Genomic DNA, 22,569 nt, shown 5'->3' on the forward strand with positions numbered 1-22,569 from the left:
CCTCCTATCCTCCTCTCTATAATGCAGCCCGTCTGCTACCGTTCACATAAGCATGACAAAACCAGTTCAACTGAACCTAATATCCAGTTAAAAATAATAAAATAATCATTGATTTTCAGTATTTAGACAGGTACATAGCTTTTCATAGAATTTTTGGTGGATAGAAATTCCCCATGTAATACCAACGGTGTGATTTAAAGTGTTTGTGAAGAGTGACAGTAGTGAGTGTATCCGCTATGCTCGTGTTAGCATAGCCTCCTAGCCATGCTGACACTGATACGACAGTTCGGATTTAGGAGATGCAGCCCGCGGTGTCTTCCCTGGTCACAACACTTCTCTGTCTCAGTCCTCATACTGAACGTAGCCTCAGAGCTACAGTAGATCTCTCCTTCTTGCTTCTCTCCACTGTCACATTCATTTGTTCTTATTACTACATTTCAGATGTAGTAATGATTTTCACACTGGATATTTAAGTTCTGCAATTTATTCCTGGTACAAGCAGAAAAAAATCTGATAGAAGACCCAGATTTGTAGCATAATCAATAATAGTGCTGCATACCGCGACAAAAACATCAGTGACATACAGGACCCGCCACTATGAGAAAGTTATTGCCTGTGTATTAGCGGTGCTAACAATGCAAACACAAAATGTAGCCATGACCTGCCTTTTAAGCTTTTATTCAAAACATATCAATTCATTCTTCTTTGGGTAGAGGCACATGGACTAATTGTGCGTTCCGCCTTTACTTAGAGATGCATGTTACATTCTGACCTACATGGTGCGAGAACAATAGCTGCTACAGAATAATCAATATAAGTATCTTAGACAGGTCTGCAACGCCTTGTGGTGCGAGGTAAGATGAGGATGATGGATGGGGATTTCTGTCTGTCTTTGACCCTTAGCTTCTCTTCAGCATTAACGGCAGCAAACCCGGTTTACGCAATGGAGACGGTGACATTGTACTGCCGGGGAATATGGACGTAGATATTAAGGGTGTTCCACATAAAGTGGTGACCTGTGATAATAGGTATTATATTTACATTGGACATGTTCCCCTTCATATATGTTGTCAGTTTTATTGAAGAATTGTAGAATGTGGTTTCATTACCAGTACTTTCTTAAAACTATATTCATAGCTTGCTCCTTTTCAAACTTATTACAACGGCCTTTTAGAACTAAATTAAATTTGGCCTTGTACAAGATAACTTAATGCAGCATTTCACTTGTGTGTAACCACAACCACATCTGAATGAAAACAAGAATTTATTGTCAATCTATGAAATCCAAATGTCCGATGCAGGCATCCTGTAAGCCAGTAACAACTAATGTTGTCAGTGATCTATCGTCTTCTTTGGTGCCAGATGTTTTTAAGGTTTGCCTTTAAGGCAAACTGCTGTCGAGTCGTTCCATACTAATGACCATTGGTGTGACTGTATACATCCGCTGGTCATTTAGATCCTTGAGCAATCGCTCATGATGTAACCATCATCTGTTGCTGCTTTTCTGTGAGTTTCAATCCAGCAACCCGTGCAGATCTTGTACAGACACTGACCAGGACCTACAACACTGACCGCTATAAGCGTTTAGCTGGCCGCCAGAGTCGTAATAACCCTTTTTAGAATTTTCGCTTGATTCTATAGAAAGGCCTTTGACGTATTTGTGTTAAGTTGGTAATTTGTTTTTTCTTTTATTGATTGAGCGAGCTCAGTGCATTGGCTGCTCTAGAAATGTGCTGAATGTATGAACGCCACTCATTGAATTACTGTATTCCAGTAAAATGTCCTTCGGCAAGGTGGTGAACCTCCTTCATCCTCTCTGTGTAGTGTGAGTTTCCGTGGATCGTGTTGATTTTAACTGCCTTCTTATGCCAACGCATTACTGTCGAGGCTGGTTTCAGCTGGAGGAGGGTGGGATGCTGGGAAGCAGTGAAAGGTGAATCAGACTCCACCTTTGTTTCCAAGTGGCCCCGCTGGCTTTGTTTTGGAGCAGAATGAATTATTAACGGTGGCCTTCTGGTCGTGTTTTTCATCCGTGTCCACCTCCACAGGTGAAGAGCCCTGTGCTGAGTGATCTCCATTGACTGGCTCCTTCTGCAGTGACAGCAGAACTGTCGAAACCAACTTTTGTTTTGGGCTTCACTTTGTCCGTCTTTATTTTTAGCTTTCCGTCCTTTCCTCTGACCCTTCTCCCCAGTTTTCCATCACACTGTTTCTCTTGAATGACCAAATTAACAAATGCAGATGCAAAAGAATATCTGCTCTCCATGACAATTAAAGAGCCATCCTTCTGCATGGCGGACTATCTCGCACTCCAGTTCACAATCCCATTGTATGAAACACACTGATTCAAACCGTAGGCACATCACACTTCACTGAAGTTAAATAGTCTCATTTTATCTTAGCAGACAGGCCTGTGAGAATCCCCTAAAACAATCCAAACAAAGCAGTACGGCAAATATATTGTAGGTTACGATGATGTTAAAGGAAAGTCCATCATCTGGCAAACAATCACAGCTACACTGACGTTAAACATTGAGTGGATGTAATACCTCATAAGTAACAATTTCTGAATTATTATGTTCATTTTTAATGAACCTGAACTACTGAGTGATGTTTTTGTACATCGATCAACAGCACCAAGCGTTCCTTTGTTTGTTTGGTTGACTGGGTGTCTATTGTCTTCCATGAAGGATTTTACTTCTATTTGCTCCCTTCTAACCTTTTTTGTGTTTTTTACAAATACTCAAACCACTACACTCCCACTCAAATCAGCCAGGTGTTGTGTTGGTTTCCAAAGTAGCTCTTTTCCATCCAACTCGCAGCCATGGCGCACTAATTCTTATGCCTTTTAATATTTTGAAAAAAAAAGCCAGCAAAGTTGCTCTAAATTTTGTCTTTGCAATATTCTCCTTCCCAGTCACAATGCTCTGCAGTTTCTTTCCATCCTCCCTTCTGCTTAGTTTGCTGTCACTTGATCCGCCTTATCATCTGCCGCCATAGGATGCACCCAACTGGCTGAAATGCTGGGCAACTGTAACCAAGGGGCAGGCATAACTGTGCAAAGCGGTTGGTTATATAAAGAAAAATAAAGTGTCTAGAAGAACCTGCAGCCCTGCTGGACGAGGATAATCGACCTGTTTTACGAGAATAATACCTGTTCCATGTTTAATGGAATTATGGGAGGGGAGGGTCAACCTGTATTCATGAACATTGTATTCTTATATGACTACACTAAAAAGCGTTGTCTTCCCTCCTTCCACCAAAGGAAAGCTAGTATGAGTGACTCCTGAGATTTATGTTTACTACCTTTTATTTATTCAATGCTCTGTTCAATGTTTTTTTTTAAATATAGCAATTAAATAGAACTGTGTTTTTTTTAAAACTTACTTGGTAGATATATGGAGAAGGTATTTTTAGTGGGTCTTCACAGGGAAGGAAAAAAAAGGAGGGAGCTGGGGGGGACTTTAGTTAATAGAAAACAGACTGTGAAAGATAAGTAATATGTAAATAGGAAATGTATCCAAATTTACCCCCGGGAGAAAGCCAGAGTGCGAGACAGAATAATGTGGAAGGGAGCCTCAGGTGCAGCTGGGATGGGAGGAGGCGGGGCAATGAGTGAGAAGCTGAGAGAGAGCAGGAAAAAGGGAGGGTACGTGTGTGTGTGTGTGTGTGTGATTGTGTGTGTATGGAAAGAGAGAGAGAGAGAGCGAGGTTGAGTGTGCAAGCTAGAGCGATTGTCTGGAGAGGGAGGGTGGGAAGTGTAAGCCAGTCACAGCATCTCTCCTTCTCACTGCACCAGGGCTGAGGGACTATTCGTCCCTTCGCTTCCATCGCTGCAGATTTAACTCATTTCCATCAACGCAGTCATCTTTTTTTTCTGGCTTTTCACTTGCTGCTTTTGACAGATGCATTCCATTCATCCCAATCTGTATCCAGGATCTAAGGATTTCTTGATTAAAGACGCGGGTTGTACACTTTAACAGAATCATGGGGACGTTTGCAGAGGACAGTGCTTGAAACTGGGACTCCGACTAGGACTTTCTTTTATGCTGCTACAGTGGATTCCCTGCCACTGTTTCGTTGAGGACGACAGACCTACTGAGAGAGGAGTTGTAGGACCCCGTGCCTCTACAAACTAAACAGAGTGCCTACTTCAGAGCACGAAAGCAAGTTAGGAAATCTATGGTCGCATTAATCACTTGAGGAGAAGGTGCTGATGCTCCCCCGCCAATGCTTCAGAATGTCACAGCAGCAACAACACACATTTATGGGATAAATAGATGGATTGCAGATTGATCGCCACACGCCGCTCTCAAAGTGTCTGCCACAGGATTGCTGAGGAGTTGAAGCGAGAGGAGCGCTGAGTTATTCAGCTGGCCTCTTATTGCTCCAGGAGAGTCCTTCCACCTGCCTGCATGGGACATTCTACATTCAGCACTTTCACCCTTTACTGGACTTTTACATGTGTTTTGTCTTTTGCGACTTGCAGTCCAGAACCCTGAGAGGCAAGTTTGCACTTTTGGACTCACTTTAAATCACTTGAATAGCAAAACTCATCTGGACATTTTTCGGCAATTTGGTTTATACCTCATTCTGCTGTGGGATGCCTCGTAAACACATTTTGCCCTGAGCGCTGTGTGTGTCGAGAGAGCTGTGACGTTATCTCATGCGGAGATCCCCATGTTGTTCTAGCCTGTGTCTGTGTTTTGATTCAGACAATAGCTGGGCATACATGGGCTCCAGACACTGACCAGAGGACCACCAACTAAAGGAAGCCTGGTGTTACATTGTAAACACACTACCACCCATGGCACAGCGGAACTTTGGATTTAATTCAATGGTCTATTTTTGGAGAAGGATGTCGTTTTTTTCCAGACTTTGGTGAAATAGTTTGTATTGAATTATAACCACATTCAGTTCATTTAATCTGATGTGCTGCTTACCTGTTTGATCTCCTGTGAGGAACTGTCAATAGTGCCGAGCATTGTGCGCGCCTTCGTGCTTTAACCTCTTCATATGGTGTCGTCTGCCCTCGTTTGGACATCGTATGCCATCAGCATCCCGGTGGCAACCCTCATTAGCATCAGGGGACGAGGCCACAGACCTGCAGGCAAAGCAGCAGGGCTGCCCGCCTTCGGAATAGATGCTGGCCACTGCGCCAATGCTCCCTGGTTTCCTGAAGCTATACAGCTTCTTTCACTCTACCACTGACCGTAACCTACCCACTACGTGTACCAACCATGCCTGATTGGAAAAGGACAGCTAAACGAGTTGTCGTACCCGCCCAGAGGCTGTATTGATTTTCCTCCAGTCCGTGTTCAATTGATTGAGACCCAGCTATGTGAGAGTCTGGTGAAAGAGAGAGAGAGCGAGAGTATTGAGCTTGGTGAACTGAAGAAGGCTGCAGGCACCCTATGTAGATGGGGTGGGGGGCAGGCACTCCAGTTGCAGGCCGGCTGCCTCATGGGTGACACACCACAAACCTGACCCACCTGGACAGCACCCAAAACAATGAACCAGTCTGGACTGACAACGGACCCGCCGCTCACTGCCAACAGCAGTCATGGAGACTTTGTTCCTTACAGGTCCGCCAACCACTCTTGTCCCTTGGGCTGGGGGCTGAACGAAGGCCTGGAGGCGTGCGTCCTGGAGACTGCTGTCATTGTACTACTGACGGTGCTCATCATTGCAGGAAACCTGACGGTGATCTTTGTGTTCCACTGTGCCCCTCTACTTCACCACTACACCACCAGCTACTTCATCCAGACCATGGCCTACGCCGACCTGCTGGTGGGTCTTAGCTGCCTGGTTCCCACCCTGTCTCTGCTCCATTACCCCGCGGGTGTTCAAGAGCCCATCACGTGCCAGGTTTTCAGCTACGTCATCTCCGTTCTGAAGAGCGTTTCAATGGCCTGCTTGGCTTGTATCAGTGTGGATCGCTACCTGGCCATAACTAAGCCTCTGTCTTACAACCAGCTGGTGACGCCATGCAGACTACGAGGCTGCATCACTCTAATTTGGGTGTACTCCAGCCTGGTTTTCTTGCCTTCCTTCTTCGGATGGGGAAAGCCAGGCTATCATGGGGACATCTTTGAGTGGTGTGCACACTCTTGGCCCACCTCTGCCCTCTTCACAGGCTTCGTGGTGTGTTTGCTTTACGCGCCCGCGGCACTTGTGGTTTGTTTTACCTATTACCATATCTTTCGCATCTGCCAGCAGCACAACCGGGAGATCAGTGAACGGCGGGCACGTTTCCCCAGCCAGGAGATGGAGGCCGGTGAGGGGGGCGCCAGTGGGCACCATGGGGGGCACGGCCCCGATCGGCGCTATGCGATGGTGCTGTTCCGCATCACCAGTGTATTCTATATGCTTTGGCTGCCCTACATAATCTACTTCCTGCTAGAGAGCTCCCATGTGCTGGACAGCCCTGCCCTCTCCTTCATCACCACCTGGCTGGCTATTAGCAACAGCTTTTGCAACTGTGTCATCTACAGCCTGTCTAATAGTGTGTTCCGCCTGGGCATGCGAAGGCTCTCGCAGACAATTTGCTCCTTCAGCCACTGCGCAGCCGATGACAGGGACTTTGGGGAGCCTAAGCCTAGGAAGAGGGCAAATTCATGCTCCATCTGATGGCGCGACGTTTACAGGATGAGGATTACCGCTGGAATCTAAAAAAATGGGGAACAAAAATCTTAACAAGCCTAGGAGCTAGTTAGCTTTCAGTAACATTGAGGGCTTAACTGAACGGAAAATGGATTCTGTTGTTTCAGCCGGTCAGCTGACACCAGTGACATTGCCTTGGTCTCAGTAAATCATGGTTTACTGCATTATAAGCTTTTTAGGGAGATGGGTTGCTCTGTCTAAACAGAGAAGAAGTTAATGTTTATTCATTGGAAGTCTGCCCATGTCTTTCTTAGCCTTTACATCTCACTGCATATCAACCAGGTTGTAGATAGTGAAAAGAATAAACTTCAAACTCCAAAAGATTTACAAATATCTTTCGACATCAAATGTGGCCATACTATTTAATGCCGTTACATTGTTTTAGTAGTTGTGAAGTGGATCGGCCCTTGATTTGATGTCTCCATTTCCGGTTTTTAGAGAGACTAAATAACCTACACCTACGTGGGCTAATAAACCGGTTTCAAATTTATAAATGGGTAATATACTTTTTAGTTGTACAAACGCAAATTGACAATGATGGCAATGATTATGCTGATGATAAATAACACACTGCGTAAGTCTCTCTTTTCTAGAGGAAAGGGCACTGCTGAACTAGTTTGTGTTGATTCTGTAAAGATAATGTGTGCCGGTGAAAAGATGAGAGATAAAGAAGTAGTGATGGGCCAAGCTCTGATCTGACATTTGGTTAAAATGTGATGAAAGCTGTTTACTGAGATCCTCTGCAGAATGTAATGCATGATGTAGATATTATCTGTAACCTTAAATGGTAAAACACCAATTTAACATGGTTTGTGCAGCACATAATACCCCATACGTCAAAGCATCAGACCAAGGACTGTTAAAATATGTAAATTGTAAAATGTGTTTGAAGTCGAAATGCCTCAAATAAGAAGTTTCCCTGGACACAACATGCTGACATTGACCACTGTTGAAGCGTGGTTATTGTTGACCAATTCTATTAAAAAGCACAGTATGTCTAGAATTCAGATGGATTTAAAAATGGATGGGTTTGACGCCGAGGACCTTATGTTGAAGGCAGTGAACTTGTGCTCGCAGCAGATAACTACTAGTATAGTTTTTCTTTCTTTTTTAATAGCCCATCTGGTATGGCTTTGTTATGAGTATTCTGCTAAGGGTTTCATGCATGAGCGCTCATCACGAACAACTAAATTTTGCACCCCCCCCCTCCTCCCTGTACAGGTCAATGTATATTAAATAGTGAACAAACTGAATTAAAACCTAAACAGCAGGTTTAGTTCTGAAACAGAAATCGGTCTGTGAGCCATAGATCTGAGCTGACTTCAGAATATCTTTGCTAGTTGCACCTCGTGGTTGTTGCTTTTGATCCACTCACAAACTTCTCTTGAGTCGATCATAGATATAGAAGAAAAAAAGAGAAGAGAAAAGTGATAGTATTTGCTGTGTTGACCAAAATATAGGCTTGTTTTAGGTTCTCTGAATCAGTGATGCAGTTATCCTCAGCTCAAATGATGTCTTTATTTCCCAGCAACAGTGGACAGTGGACAGGGCTCAGGTTCATGTGATCCGATCTGTCTGGAGGTCGCTGTGAGGTGGAAATCTTAACTGATGTCAAATGACATGCTTAGTTTCCATAAAGGTTTAGGGCCAGCAGTACCTTCTTTTATGGCAGTTTTGGTAAACTTTTGGCCCGACAATCCTCGTTACTTTTAATGTGCCCCACTGTCTTTCAGCTGTACCAATTCGGTGATTGAAAAAAGATCACAGACCTCAAACTGCAGGCCTGAATATCTCACATTCGTCTTGCGAAATGATCCTAGTATCTAGTGTGCACTTCTCACACTAGAATCCCACTGTAATTTTGGTAGATGGGCTTTAGAAATTTTCCTTATCCTCTTTCAGGGTGTCTGTGCCCAGATGGCAGAATATAGGTGTTAGAAATGAAGTCCCGAAATGGCCCATTCTGCTAAAAAGAAAAAAATGATATTTGCATTTGATAAACAAAGTGCAGATGTGTGTTGTAAAACAACCCACAAATTGTCTGGTTATGAATCTCATACTTTTAAACAGTATTCTAGTCACTTCAGTTAATTTCCCTTGTACATTCCCTTGATCGTTGAATCAGGGTCAAAGCATAATTTATTTCAAAAGAATACACCCACGTAATATAGCCAATAAGTTACGGATCTCCCTCTTTGCTCATTGAGTGGTGTTATCTGTGGCGTAGGCCTCGCTTCTAGTGTTTGTCCATGCACAGCAAACCCAGCCCCTTGATATTGTAAATGCTTTCAATTCTGCTTAACAGTAGCCTGTAGAGGTCGTGCTTCATTTTAAAGCTGCATTAAGTGATTTCGGACCACCGGGGAAGAGAGACTGAGCCTTTGGCTTATTGGAAGTGTGCTGCTTCATATCCAGCTAAAACAGAGCTGTCTGATGATGGCATTCATGAGTCTCTCTGGCCTTAGTGATTAAATGTAGGTTCCATATTGTTTTTGAGCCACGGTCTGGTAAACCAACACAGATAAAAAGGTAAAGAAATATTTATCTACATACCCAACTGTTGTTTACCAGCTATTGTTTCACTTTGGCTCTCTACAGTTGTGCATAAGGTGAGCAGCCTACTGTCAACTTAAAAGGCTAAGGCGCTGACAGTGGCTGTGCTCTTGTGTGCCGGCGTTGTGTTTTCTTCAGCATTCGTCACGTTCAATATATTCAAGAGTTGTTTGAGTCAGGGTGAAAAATATTGCTTTATGCAGCTTTAACACATTTCAGATTGTTCTGTATGTGTCTAAAGATGTGTTTTATTAGAAAAGTAAAAAAAAAAAAAAAAGAAGTACTGTTACATCGACATGCTGCAAAAAAAAAGGTCAAATCGTTACATTAACCTAACGTATGACCGTGTACACATCTGAAGTCACAACGTGGTTGGATTTAGAAATCCGCTTCTTTGTAGTCTTTCAGATGGGTTTCCACTTGAACCAAGAATCAGTCCATTTTTTCTTTCGTCAATCCGATTTGTACCTTTTTAAGTGGGTACATGTTCCACTATCTGACACCTACATCATATCATGATAAGAGGAGACTGCCGATATCAAAGTCTTTCAGCCATGTGCCCTGGCATATCTGAGAAATATCACTAGTAAACCACAGCATAGCCGTGTCAAATACAATTACTTTTATTTTGATAGCTTGTGTTTTTTGGTGCTCCTTTGGAGCATAGTGCTGTGGGTTAGTAGAAGAAATGTATATGGTCCGGATTAGTGCTTTATTATCTTCATGTGTTGACCACCAACAACACAGCCACAAAGAAAACAGGCGAAAGAAAAGTAATAGCCTAGAACAAAATAGCTCAATTGTTACCATGTAATGTAGAAGTTGGAATATACCATTCAATTGAGGCTATTGTATTTGATCTAAATTTGCACATTCATAGCTGTGGTGGACTTTTTTTAGCAGCTAGTGAAACGAGTGTCTTGGCTTCAGATTACAAAAATCTGAAGAGCCACTGAATGAATATTTAAAATGTAAATTGTTTTTATGTGTTTGTATTATGGCGACCAAATTTAAGCGGGAGAAATCTAAAACTGTTAACTTGTTCAAACAAGTCATCTTTTAAGTGCATTGATCAAGGCTTTTAGTAAAAGAGTTTTATTAATTGCGGGATAACATGTATTTATTTATAAAAATGTTAAAACCTTTACACAATATACGGTATATTGGTATACTGTATGTAAAGTGTGTGTCTATTTTTACCTGCTGTACAGCCAAAAGAAATCAGACATATTCTGACAAAGGTATGGCACACCCATTTGTGTTAAGTCAACTAGGCTGCTGATGTTTTAAATAGGAGGCAGTGTGTGTGTTAGATTACATAGTATATATTTTTTTATTTTTAAATTGTGTCAAAGACTATGGTTTTGTTGTTGCTGCCTACCCAATAAAGGTGAAAATAGTAGACATTTCCATTTGTGTAGTTGCTTTTGTGAAACGTCTGTTTCTGTAGCAACAATTGCCAGTTAGCCAGCAATCATCATTCCCCATAGAAGTCTACAGACTCATCCTCGCACAATTCTCAAGATACCAGCAGAATCTCAAGACTCAATGGGATGTGTGCCGTTAGCTAACGCCTGCTTCATCAAGCGTTATTGAGGTACACATGAGAAATAGGTTTTGATTTACAGCATCAATTACTTTTGAGTTGAAATTAATGTTATAATCACAGAAGCAAGCATACATGATGATGTCAATGTAGTCCAATGAGCAGATAAAATCTTCACAAAGTATCCAGGAAGAAAAAAATGCCATCTTGTAACTTCCCAGCCACGTTATCCGAGAAGAAAGCCCACATCTGCCTGAAGTTCTGCCCCTGAGTTCGGTTATGAGCAAGGCACAGATTTATTTCATTTTCCTCTGAGCCAGCAGATTCAAAGCTGGGTAGCCCTTCCTTCTTTTTGTCATTAGCAGTTTGTGCACACCATCATTACCTGTGTGTGTGTGTGTGTGTATGAGAGAATAGTAGTCTCATTGGAGTGCCTGATCCCTTGTACTTGGTCTGAAATTGCCCTTTGAAATTCATACACTCAACCTTTTAAGACTGCAGACCAGCTTTGAATCAGCCATAACCCTGGCGTCGGCATCTTCATCCTTTAGCTTAGTGAAGAGGACGGGCAACAGGAGATGGCAAGATGTACTGGAAGAAGACCGAATGTAACAACCGCAGATGGTGGAGAGGATTTGGTTTGAGAAAGAGAAAAGAGGGTGAGCTAGATTAAGTGTTTATGCCTGAATGTTAAAGCTAAAGATGAGAGGAAGGTATAGGTAGGAAGAGGTGTGTTATAGAAGAAAACAAAACAAAGGGCTGAAAACTCATTTAAATAATGCAGTTTCACGCTAATTTAATGCAATAAAATGTTTTTTAAAAGATTTTTGAAAGTACGTTTTTGTAAGTTTGTTTTATTTCATACACTAATACATTTTGGAATGCAAAAAAAAAATGGAATTCTATATATATTTCCTCCTTTCCACAATAGTGCAGTTTAGCAGCACAAAAGAGCATTCTGAAATTGTTACTACAGCAGCATAAACCATTTGTATCAAGCTGCCCAAAGCGCAATAGTTATTTTACAACATATTGAGTCCTTTTAATATGTTTGTCTTAAATGTTCATTCAAGTAACTATGTTTAAGAGTAGGCAGTTATTTTCATGCTTTCATAGTTTTTTGTTAAATGTATGTGTCTAGTTTTCAAAGATAGATCTGTAGTTGTTCACAAAATCATGTCCTCTACACCAACTCATCCAAATCAAGAATAGCTTCCCAGTCCAAGCCTGCTCATTCACGGCCGGCAACATATCAGGAATTCCCTTTTATTTCTACAAATGGCTGCACTTGGCTCGTTTCCTCTTTCCCTTTGCATCCTGCCACTTTCCTCTCTTTCCGTCCTGATTTGAGAAAGGAGCACCTGACCATCTTTTGAAGGGGGCGGGGGAGTCGTAATTGGAGGGGAAGCCAGTTCCTGCCACTGTGTTCTAATTGTAGAGACGCGCGGCACCCACCGAAAGCCTTTGATGACATGAGGGGGACACGCACACACGCACACACACACACACACACTCATACATCTTGCATGGCCTGAGTTAGTCTTTGAAAAAAAGAAGAAGAAAAAAACGTGGACTGTGATCCCATTGCGGACAGGTGTTGATCGGGGCGCAGCCGATGGGTCTCACTGAACGTAATGTAAACATTTATTCATCCAATGATTGAGGATAAGACCACAGTGGCTCTGTGAAGCTCTAGTTTGGCACAGCTGGCTTTGAGCTAAATTAATTCAGTGGACAGTCAGTGGATGAGCTTAGTTAGTAGGGTTCTTCCTCTGAGGACTAAGCATCTCTATAGCTGCATAGAAATTCATGGAAATCTTTTCAATGGGTAACAATGGCGGAATGACCAATTCAGGCCATCATTGACATCCTTAGAGCATCCAGCATGGCTCAAACTGCTTTGCTTCAGTAAAAACACGTGCTCACATTTATAACCAACATCTCCTACTGGGTATGTAGGGTAAATGTATTGATTAAAAACACAATCAAAGTACTTGCTGTGAGAAGAAAATGAATTTCCTCATCTTCACCCAGTTTTCTGGTTTAAGCCTGGTAGTGCTTCTCTGGGATCTCTGCATGAACCTCTGGAGTATCCCATGGCTCAGTGGTTGATGAAATCTGTGCTCTAGTTTAAAACGTGCCAAAAGTTCAATCAACCAAATACAAAAAGCCAAACATACTTTTCCACAGTGCTTTGTGGATTCATTTCATATTCACAAACATAAATTTAAAGTATCATCTTTGTGCAATCAAATCTGTAGAGAATCAAACTAATAATTCAGTCCATAGTATGTTTGTGAACAGAACGTGTGTAATTTAAGCTGCATTACACGTAGTAATAACTCAATGAATCTCACAGGAATGCTGCAAAAACTACCTGCAATTAAATGATACTATGAGAAGCTCTCAGCAGGGTGTACTATAGGAACATCTTAAGTGCATGCCATCTATGTTATTGTCTAAATGTTAGTATTTCTCTAATAGCCATTGTTGTTAAATAGATTACATTTTTCACCAAAGGGCGAAATGGTCCCAGGTTAAATCCCCAAAGTGGTCTTGAATCCTGTCCATGTCCCCCAGAGCAACAAAAGGCACAATTACCTGTCCACTGATTGCAGGGTGCCCTTGATGGAAACATTGGAAAATGCCTGATATTTGGAATCACAGCGGTCCCATCCGCTGTGTTTCAGAGTTCAGCGCTTTCATTTCACCTTTGGACCTGATTATTGTCAAAGGTTGGTTACAAAAATAAATGGATTTTAGTCTTCAACCGCATGTTGTGACGTTCCTGGACAGCAAGGGGGACACAAATATTATAGTTTATGGGAAAGATTGTTATCTCTTAACATGCCCTACAATTAGTAAAATCCCCATATTGTTCCGTAGACCAATATTCATGGTGGATCCTCATCACGTGAGATGCAAGCTGCATCTTTTTCCAATTTTTTTTACTTGTGTCCTGAAAAATAATGCACTGTGGAATGGTGTGCACGTTGATGGTTTTGCTTTTGACCGCGTCTAAATCGCTGAAAATATCGACGGAACAATAAAGTTGAGTTTGTCATAAGCCCCTAAGTGGACGTTCACTGACGGTGCCAACTGGCCGCAATATAAATAAATGTCAGACTGTGAGTGAATTGTGTCTGCCGCGCTCTCACTCAGTATTGGACCAATTTCAGAATTTGTTGTCCCAGTTCTTCAGACACAAAAACATGGAAAAATAGGGTCCAGGTTGAAAAATGCCATATTTACCTCATTCATTTGGCAAGGTTAGAACGTATGAGGGGGGCTTCATTTCTTTCGAGGTCTGTGGCGTGTTTTTATGGTTAATGTAATTTTGATCATTGACAAAACGTTGCTACAATGTTTAAACTGACAGTTTGGATTTTTATGTCAGGTCATGTGAGGTACTTATCCAAAATCATTACCTCGAGCAGACAGATTTCTGCATATCCCTAATTTGGAGAAGCAGGAGTACCAGCTAAAGGGCAAAGTAATGTACTGCTCTGGAGGTACCGATCTGTACCGTTTTTGATCAGATCATAGATTGTATATTGCCTTTCTATGAATTGGCTAATATGCATCATGCTATCATTGCTATTATGTACTGATGACTCCTGTATCCGCTTCAACGTGAGCCGTCGTACAATCTCGCTTCAAATGAGCCAAACTATCCTTTTGACGGTGTGTGGTAGGGCTTGTATTACGTCATAAATAAAACAGGCCCTCAAAACCTATTAATACCAATCTGCGTGTGAGTGTGAGGCAGTAAATGCCAGCCTCCTCTATTGCTGAGCCTCGCTGCTGGCCTTCCGGGCCCTGGCTGAGGTTATTGCACTCAGAGCCCCTTTATGATCCCCTTGTTGCGCACACCAGAGACATGGAGAGGGCATCCGCATCAAATGTCTCCAGTGCATGAACACATAAATGGAAGCAAAACGATACTGGAATTCCCATATATCTGTATGTGGGACATTTTGTACTTTAAAGATGAATTATGTGGAATTTAACAATATCCGGCAGCTAGGTTGCGGATTGTGACTTAACTAAAACTTAGCAAAAATGTGAACAACATTTAGAACCAGTGTTTTTTCTTTCTCTGCTACTGTCCCAAACTGGGCAGCCGGCTTTGTGAAGAGGATCTGCTCTGTGTGCAGATTTAAACGGCTCAGTCTGTGGTGACGAAAACAGGACTCTTCCAGTGGAGATTGTTTAAAAAAAAAAAAAATGTTTTTATGTAAAAACTAAAGTCTGTTTCAGACTGTAATGGATTGTCCTCTCTTCCGTGGTCAACATCGTCGGACGACTGGCCACAGCTGGCAACTGCACATGTTCTTTGATTCGATTGTGAAAGATAGGAGCTCATTAAAGTATTGTCTTTGGAACTGCTTCAATCCACTCACCTCACTGCTTTAGTAAAGGGACTTAAAAAAATATTATTTTCGATTCATCCTTTCAAAATTGATACAGTACAATTCACACCAATAGTCTTGCTCTAGTTTTTTCTACTTAAAGGACAAAGACAAGCAACCTTGAAGAACCTTGGAGGACAAACCTGCTTTTTATTGTTAACCTCCCAGCAGACCTCAGGTACTGGAGCTCTGCCAGCAGATGTACAGCCAGCTTGTCTAGTGCACTCGCTGGGCATTTTAGCTGAATTAAATACCATGAGAGAGTAGAATTAACCCCTCGGCTCCTTAGCAGAGCACCTTCTACCGCCCTCTCTCTTGCTCTTCCTATTCCCTCTGTCTATCCTGAAGCGATGCGTCCCAGAGTAGCACACCAGGCCTGTCGGTGTCGGGCAGTTATTCAGTAGTGATGGTCCAGCGGCTCGCCTCGGGCCATGGAGGATATGGGTACAGTAGTTCTCCCTCTCTGGCATTTAGCCTTGCTGCTGGTACCAGGGTAAGCGGATGGGGGTCACTGAATGAAAGAATATAGAAAAAAAGTGAATCAGGCATTTGTGTATCCCACTATTTCTATACAATGCAAGAGTTAGCACAGTCAGATTAGTGAGTTTTGAGATTGCGGCGCAGGTTTCAAGCCTCAATACTTCTTTGTAAAAATTAAAGTATACCTTTAATTTTAGAATATATTAATACAAGGTATACAATTTATTTATCCATAGTAAAATAAAGACTTGTTACTTGTATTTCCAAGCAATCCAGTCATGTTCTGTGACCTTAAAAACACTGAAAATACTGTGTTGAATTTATTATATTCATGGTCATATCAGGTAAGGTCCTAAATGAATGCCCTTAAAAATATTATTTTTGGGATAATCTTTATTATCGCAGTCTTTATTATACTGTGCCCATGACTGTTATTCAGAAGTGCATTCTAATTGATTTCTGGTTAGCTGTACTCTCCCTTACAACCTGTGTATGTATTGGTGGATACCAGCACCATATCTAGTTGCAGTCCAGTACCTCCATTGTTTTCTGTGGTTCTTGAAATCAATATTAACAGTGGCTTAAAAAAACAACAACCTCTTCCTTATTCATTCACATGCACTTGACAAGCACAACTACCCCCTGCAGACTACCCCCGCTGCACAAGATGCAGAGGGGGTAATCCGATACTGTGTGTTTTTAGGGGATGTGGGATGGGGGTGTTCATACCAGTAGGAGCACTGGAACACAAAATTAGAAGCACCAGCACAAAATTGTGGCAAACCACTTAATCAACACAATTAGAGATGCACTGATTCAAACAGCTAACGATTAAAAATGGACAATTTTCATCTCATCATTGGTGGCCGGCCGATTTGTGTCATATTTCCTTTCTCATCAATTGCAGCCTAATTTCGACAGAAAGGACTATGTTGATAAGACCCTGACTTTCTGTCTCTGGTGCATGCAGTGCACCGCAAACTCAAACGTACAACTATCCATGGGCCATAACCGTTTTGGTACTGCTTGTGACAGTCCAGGTGTCCACCGTGAGTTGCACTGGCAAGATCAATCTGACATATCTGCAAGTGGCTCTGCTGCTACGCATTATACAATGTTGTTACACTGTCTCCGAGATTGTTAGAATTTTGCTACTAAATGGTCCCGGTCTGATCCCGTGTGTGTGTGTGTGTGTGTGTGTGTGTGTGTGTGTGTGTGTGTGTGTGTGTGTGTGTGTGTGTGTGTGTATTGTCGTTTCTTTCACACAAGTAACAAGTAAAATGCAAGACACAAAGAGCCATCTTCACATAGAGGAATTCCCCCAACTTTTTTCATATCCATCCTTTCAAGTGCTCTCTTGTGGGCCGACCTGATGAGTGTCTGATCCTCCACTCACTTCATCCTCTGGGATATTCTGTCCCAACATAACAGACTCAACACATTTCCTCCAGTAAAAACCACAACACACAGAAAATGTCACATATCTAGGGGGATGCACTTTATCCACTGACCTCTCTTCATGAAGGACTGTGTTTGTGTGTGTGTGTCCGTGCGTGCGTTAGAAAGAATCTCATCGTGCTCCAAATCCAAATTGTTGCCTACCGAATGCAAAGTGGGAAGGTTTGTTTAGTTTCATAAGTTCCTTCTCTGTAGCAGCATAGTTACTTTTGCATTGGGTCGATTGTAAAACTGCATTCAAATTGAACACAAGAAAGATGGCCGTCTACGCTGGGAAAGGACTCTTCCTTAAGCTCTATCACATTTTATTTTAGAGCCGTTATAATTTCACCATTATTCCCTATTATCTATTAATCTATTTGACTAAAGAAATTGGGAAAAATAGCCATGATTTCGCAGAACCAAAAGAAGATATCACATATGCTATCTGATGAAACAAACAAAAGCAACAACTACACATATTTTAGGCGCAAAATCAGGAAGTTAAAAACACCCTTAGAGTAACACAACTAGCGTGTATTAGTAGTGTGAGTGAACAATTTTATATCATAATGAGAAGATAATATTATTTAATTTAGAATTTGTTGTCAATAATTCGGATACATTTTCTGTTTCACAATTAATTAAAAACTAAGTAAATCAAGATGTTAACATTTAATCCAGCTCTGTTACCCTTCAGCTCTCTGCCGTGTTCAATGTTTTGTTAAACCTGCTTGCTTGCCTCAATTTCACAAAATAAGAAGTTTTGCTTATGTGCTTCCTGTCTGAACACAGAGTTCACTGCCATCTCAGCTCATTGAAATGCAGAACCAGCTGAATCGTTAAAATGCCACGGCAGCGATACAGAGTCAGATGAATTTGCAATCTGCCAGGCGGGCCAGCTGTCCCCCCGCCACCCCACACCCCCTCCCAAAACCCCCCTCCAGGGAAACCTCTATAAACTTCCTCGCCAGAAACCAAGGACAAAGGTCTCGCCGGGAGCTGGTCGGTAATTACCGGGTGTCCGTCCTCTGAATATGACACCAAAAGATTATTTTACCGTGTCCCCCTGAAATGAGGAGGAATGACTGGTGTTTGTGGCAGCTAGGTGTGTTTGTGGCAGCTAGTTATGTTTGTGTCACAGCTAGGTATGTTTGTGGCACAGCTAGGTGTGTTTGTGGCACAGCTAGGTGTGTTTGTGGCGCAGCTAGGTGTGTTTGTGGCAGCTAGGTGTGTTTGTAGCGCAGCTAGGTGTGGTCATGGCGCAGCTAGGTGTGTTTGTGGCACAGCTAGGTGTGTTTGTGGCAGCTAGGTGTGGTCATGGCGCAGCTAGGTGTGTTTGTGGCACAGCTAGGTGTGTTTGTGGCAGCTAGGTGTGGTCATGGCGCAGCTAGGTGTGGTCATGGCGCAGCTAGGTGTGGTCATGGCGCAGCTAGGTGTGTTTGTGGCAGCTAGGTGTGGTCATGGCGCAGCTATGTGTGTTTGTGGCACAGCTAGGTGTGTTTGTGGCAGCTAGGTGTGGTCATGGCGCAGCTAGGTGTGGTCATGGCGCAGCTAGGTGTGGTCATGGCACAGCTAGGTGTGGTCATGGCACAGCTAGGTGTGTTTGTGGCACAGCTAGGTGTGTTTGTGGCGCAGCTAGGTGTGTTTGTGGCAGCTAGTTGTGTTTGTGGCAGCTAGGTGTGGTCATGGCGCAGCTAGGTGTGTTTGTGGCACAGCGGGATGTCCATTTCCCATCTAGCTGTCTGTACATTTGAACTCATTGTTTGCCTGACATTCTTATAAAATTGGCAGGTACAGCTTGGATTGCATTTCATTTACCTCCTAGAGCCTATTGTCTTAACCTGTATTTCCACAGAGGGAATCCTCATAGCGTAAGCGGTCTTTATAGCAGCCAATCAGCTGAACTGTACCACATGGTGCTCAGAGGCTTGCTGCAGCAGAGCAGTTTGGTCCTTTCTTCTCAAGTAGCAGTGTTGTACGTTTGTTGAAGGTCTCGTGTCGGGTTAGCGTATATATATATATATATATATGTATGTATGTATGTATGTATGTTTATAGAGACTGAAGAGGGATCCTGATTTCTCTTGCTTTTTTAACCATGCTGTTGAAAAGAAACGCCTTTACACCAATCGTTTTGGTCCTTCCCTATTCAGACCGTCTTCTGGTGGTATATTTAAGGTTTTTATGAAGCAAATGCAGCATTTGTCACTTTCAGTACTGGCCTTCCATTGAAGGAGCTGCCATCCATCCAAAAGACAGAGAGGGTAACTAATATTCTGTCATTCCGCTACCTCTTTCCTCTCGCTATCTACTCTCGCTGTCCTCACTCTGTATTTTCAAGTCATTTCTCCATCCTTTCGTATCCGTACTTAACATTCTCTACTTAATAGATTCTATACCATCATCTGTCTTCCATTTGCATGTGTCTGACATTGCATTATGCAACAAATGATGTCGCTTTACACTGGAGCAGATACGACTTTCTACCAGTTTGTAAACTGGTTTATGTGCACTCTTGCCTGGATACGCTCCAGGGCGCAGCTCTGCGACAGACACGCTCTTTGACATACCATTCTGCTGGTTTATCTCTGCCTGTTGCCTAACACATCCAATCATGCACCACTACCCACTCAGATGACACAGCACTTGCCCCTGTTTTTGCAATCCCATCAGAGAATTGTGCATTGAATTTAATTAATGAATCCACCTCTCTACCATGTGAGGAATCAATAATTGGGTTTGACAGTATATGCGGATGAGTAACACATCAACAGTAGTCTGACAATTTCTCATCAGCTGCAGGAGTGTGTTTGCCCCGAGGAGCTGTTAACCTGCCGACCTAAAACAATTAAATGAATCCTTGAGGTTTATTTCCCAGACAAAAGTACAATTCAGTAAAAAAGAAAAAGAAAGAATTTCAATGGGATAAAAATCTGAGATTAGGAATGTTTGCACAAAACAGTGTCTATAGTCCAAAAACCAGTTCTGGTTTAACACAGTTGTGAGCTGCCCTTCCCTCCTCCTTCAGCTCTAACACTTCAAGTTACAGCAGGAGCCTACAGCCTCTTATTGTTGGATTCAGTGTACTAAATATAGTATTCATACAGACACAGTCAACAATGCGGGGATACCATTTCGTTGGTCCATTAATTTGTAACTTAGAACCCTGCTCATTCCTACATTTACCTAACCTTGCTTTTATATTCTTATGCACAGCACCAGTCGAATGTGTGAACACATTTTCTCATTCAATTCAATGTGTCCAGACTTTTGACTGGTACTGTATGTTGGGACAATTTAAATGTTTTGACAAATACATTTAGTTGCTTCACCTGTGCCTCACTTGCGAGCTATCAGCTTTGTTATTGTTGCAGAATAGGTACCGTGGTGTGTACAGAATCCCCACGATATATAAAGTATTGTCATATCGGACAAGTATACGTTGTGTGTTGTGGTCGTCTGTTGTGTGAACAATGCCACCATTTAGATGAATTATTGCCAAAGCGGACAGACCAGGCTGCTGGCTGTGTTATCTTTTCCAGTCATGGCTGTTTGCCTTATAATGGCAGTTGCTGAAGTAAAACATTTAGGTTTTGTTCTTTAGCTTTGCTCCCTCTGTAATTATTCTGTAAACACAATTTGACTTTGTACCCAGCAATCTGTCTTCATGTTTGCCTCCAGCGGTTTAACGCTAGCAGCCTCCTCTCTGATTGGCCGGGCTGTCACTTTAGGACTTAGTGGGCTCTGAGTGTTCAGCTGTCTGAACCCAGCGTATTTTGCCGCCACCTCATCGGTTTAGCAAAGCATGGCTGCTCCTCTGTCGAGGGGCTCACCAGCCAGCACCCTTGGGCCCTTTCCGCACCCGGGAATTACACAACACTGTCAGAAGAGAAGGGCAACTTGAGAGCTTACTGCTCTCTCGCTCTCTGAAAGAGGGGTAAGATGGAGCGGTTTCTAAGATTCTGCAGTTGCAGTTTTACGTTTTGAGCATTTAACCACCACTTGTGTTCAGAGAGACTGTGTGACATGGAGAAATAATGTGAAAGCAGGTAGGTGGCTCATTAATTTCAGCTCAAGGACATCTCGACAGGATTCGGTGCTGATGATGGACGGACTGACTCATGCTTTTAAAGCAAATTGTCGCAGTGTGGTGAAGCACAAAGAAATGTTCTCAGCGTTTTTTTCTGACGTTTTCCTACACTGCTTCAAACGTCTCATGTTTAGAACAAGACCAACGTGTGTTGCAAGTCTCAGCCTTGATAACTTTTTCCCTATTTAGAGACTTGCTGATTCTGTGTCAGAGAATACTGAAGTAGTGGATCTGGTGGAGCTACGGCACGATGTTCTTTGATTGGAAAAGACTAGTCTACTGGATACTGGTCAGCTGTCGGAGGACACTTGACGTGGGACAACTCCGGTCCATTTCCGCTTCTGAATTAATTGTTTTGATCATAAAACGACAGGTGTTTGATTTTACTGCCTTCAAGCTTAATACAGATAAAATTACAGTTTCCGAGGCACTGATTAACTGATTAACATTTAAATGTCCCCATCAAGCATCTGCCCTTCTATTGCTTTCCTCTTTTGATATTGCAGCAAAATCATTTTCGTTCCAGCCATTAGAGCTTATTCTTCCAATTATGTTATGATGAGTAATATATTGGTATTATACAATTATAACACAATAATACAATATTAACACAAATATTTGTTGATCTGCACGCAACACTGGTTCCATTTATAACCAGCATTTAATTCAGCCTCCTTGTAAAGTAATGTATTTATCTTATCCTTATTGTTGTTAACAAACCCTATTAAGCGTACAGTTTTAAAAATGAAAAAAAGAAGCAATTTCTCAAACTCAAAAGGCTTCAACCAGCAATTGTACGGTATTTTTAATTTAAAACAATAACTTTGTTGATTGTTGATTTAATTTTTCATAGCACTGCTACTTACCTTCAACCCTTTTTTCTCCGGGAAATAAATAACTGCATTTTATATTAAAATATTTTTTACCATGCAAATTATATTATATATTACAACTTATTATATTTTACAACTCCAGATTTGATGACTAGATTTGTTTGCAGTTAAAGGAAAGAAGAACAATGCCAATCCAAAACGGTCTAAAGGTAATTGAAAGACCTCAAGCCCAGCATCAAACAATTTTCCCTCCAATGTTCCCTTCAACACTCTTTTAAACCCATATTTTTATAGATATATATGTATATAAAAACAACCATAACATGCTCTTCTAATCATTTATATAAAGCCCAGCAGACTGATTCATGAGCAAACCCGCTTAGACCGAATGGGCACAGGAGCGTTGCTCCTCTGCGGCGTTGCTTGAGCCCTCTTGACTCTGTGAACCTGTGTCAGCTTTCACCAGTTGGCCAGAGCCGTTAAACAAATTGCTGTCGGATGTTGAGGGATGTAAAAGTGAAGTGCAGTCTTGGTAAACTCAGCAGCTTTTAT

The 22,569-nt window shown here is 42.1% G+C and overlaps 2 protein-coding genes across 3 annotated transcripts in view; both read left to right on the forward strand.

The window, feature by feature from the left end:
• Positions 1 to 22,569, forward strand: part of rabgap1l (RAB GTPase activating protein 1-like) — an 85,845-nt gene that overhangs the window by 26,446 nt on the left and 36,830 nt on the right. The window lies entirely within an intron of this gene.
• Positions 3,796 to 7,319, forward strand: gpr52 (G protein-coupled receptor 52). Its single transcript, XM_040185387.2, has one exon. It carries the CDS (start codon positions 5,512 to 5,514, stop codon positions 6,628 to 6,630), a length of 1,119 nt encoding a protein of 372 aa, XP_040041321.1. The 5' UTR covers positions 3,796 to 5,511; the 3' UTR covers positions 6,631 to 7,319.

The sequence above is a fragment of the Gasterosteus aculeatus genome, chromosome 8 (genome assembly GCF_964276395.1).
Source record: "Gasterosteus aculeatus chromosome 8, fGasAcu3.hap1.1, whole genome shotgun sequence".
Lineage (NCBI taxonomy): Eukaryota > Metazoa > Chordata > Actinopteri > Perciformes > Gasterosteidae > Gasterosteus > Gasterosteus aculeatus.

Excerpts from the sequence above, each read along its gene's own strand:
- gpr52 (XM_040185387.2), top strand. The coding sequence starts at position 5,512 with ATGAACCAGTCTGGACTGACAACGGACCCGCCGCTCACTGCCAACAGC.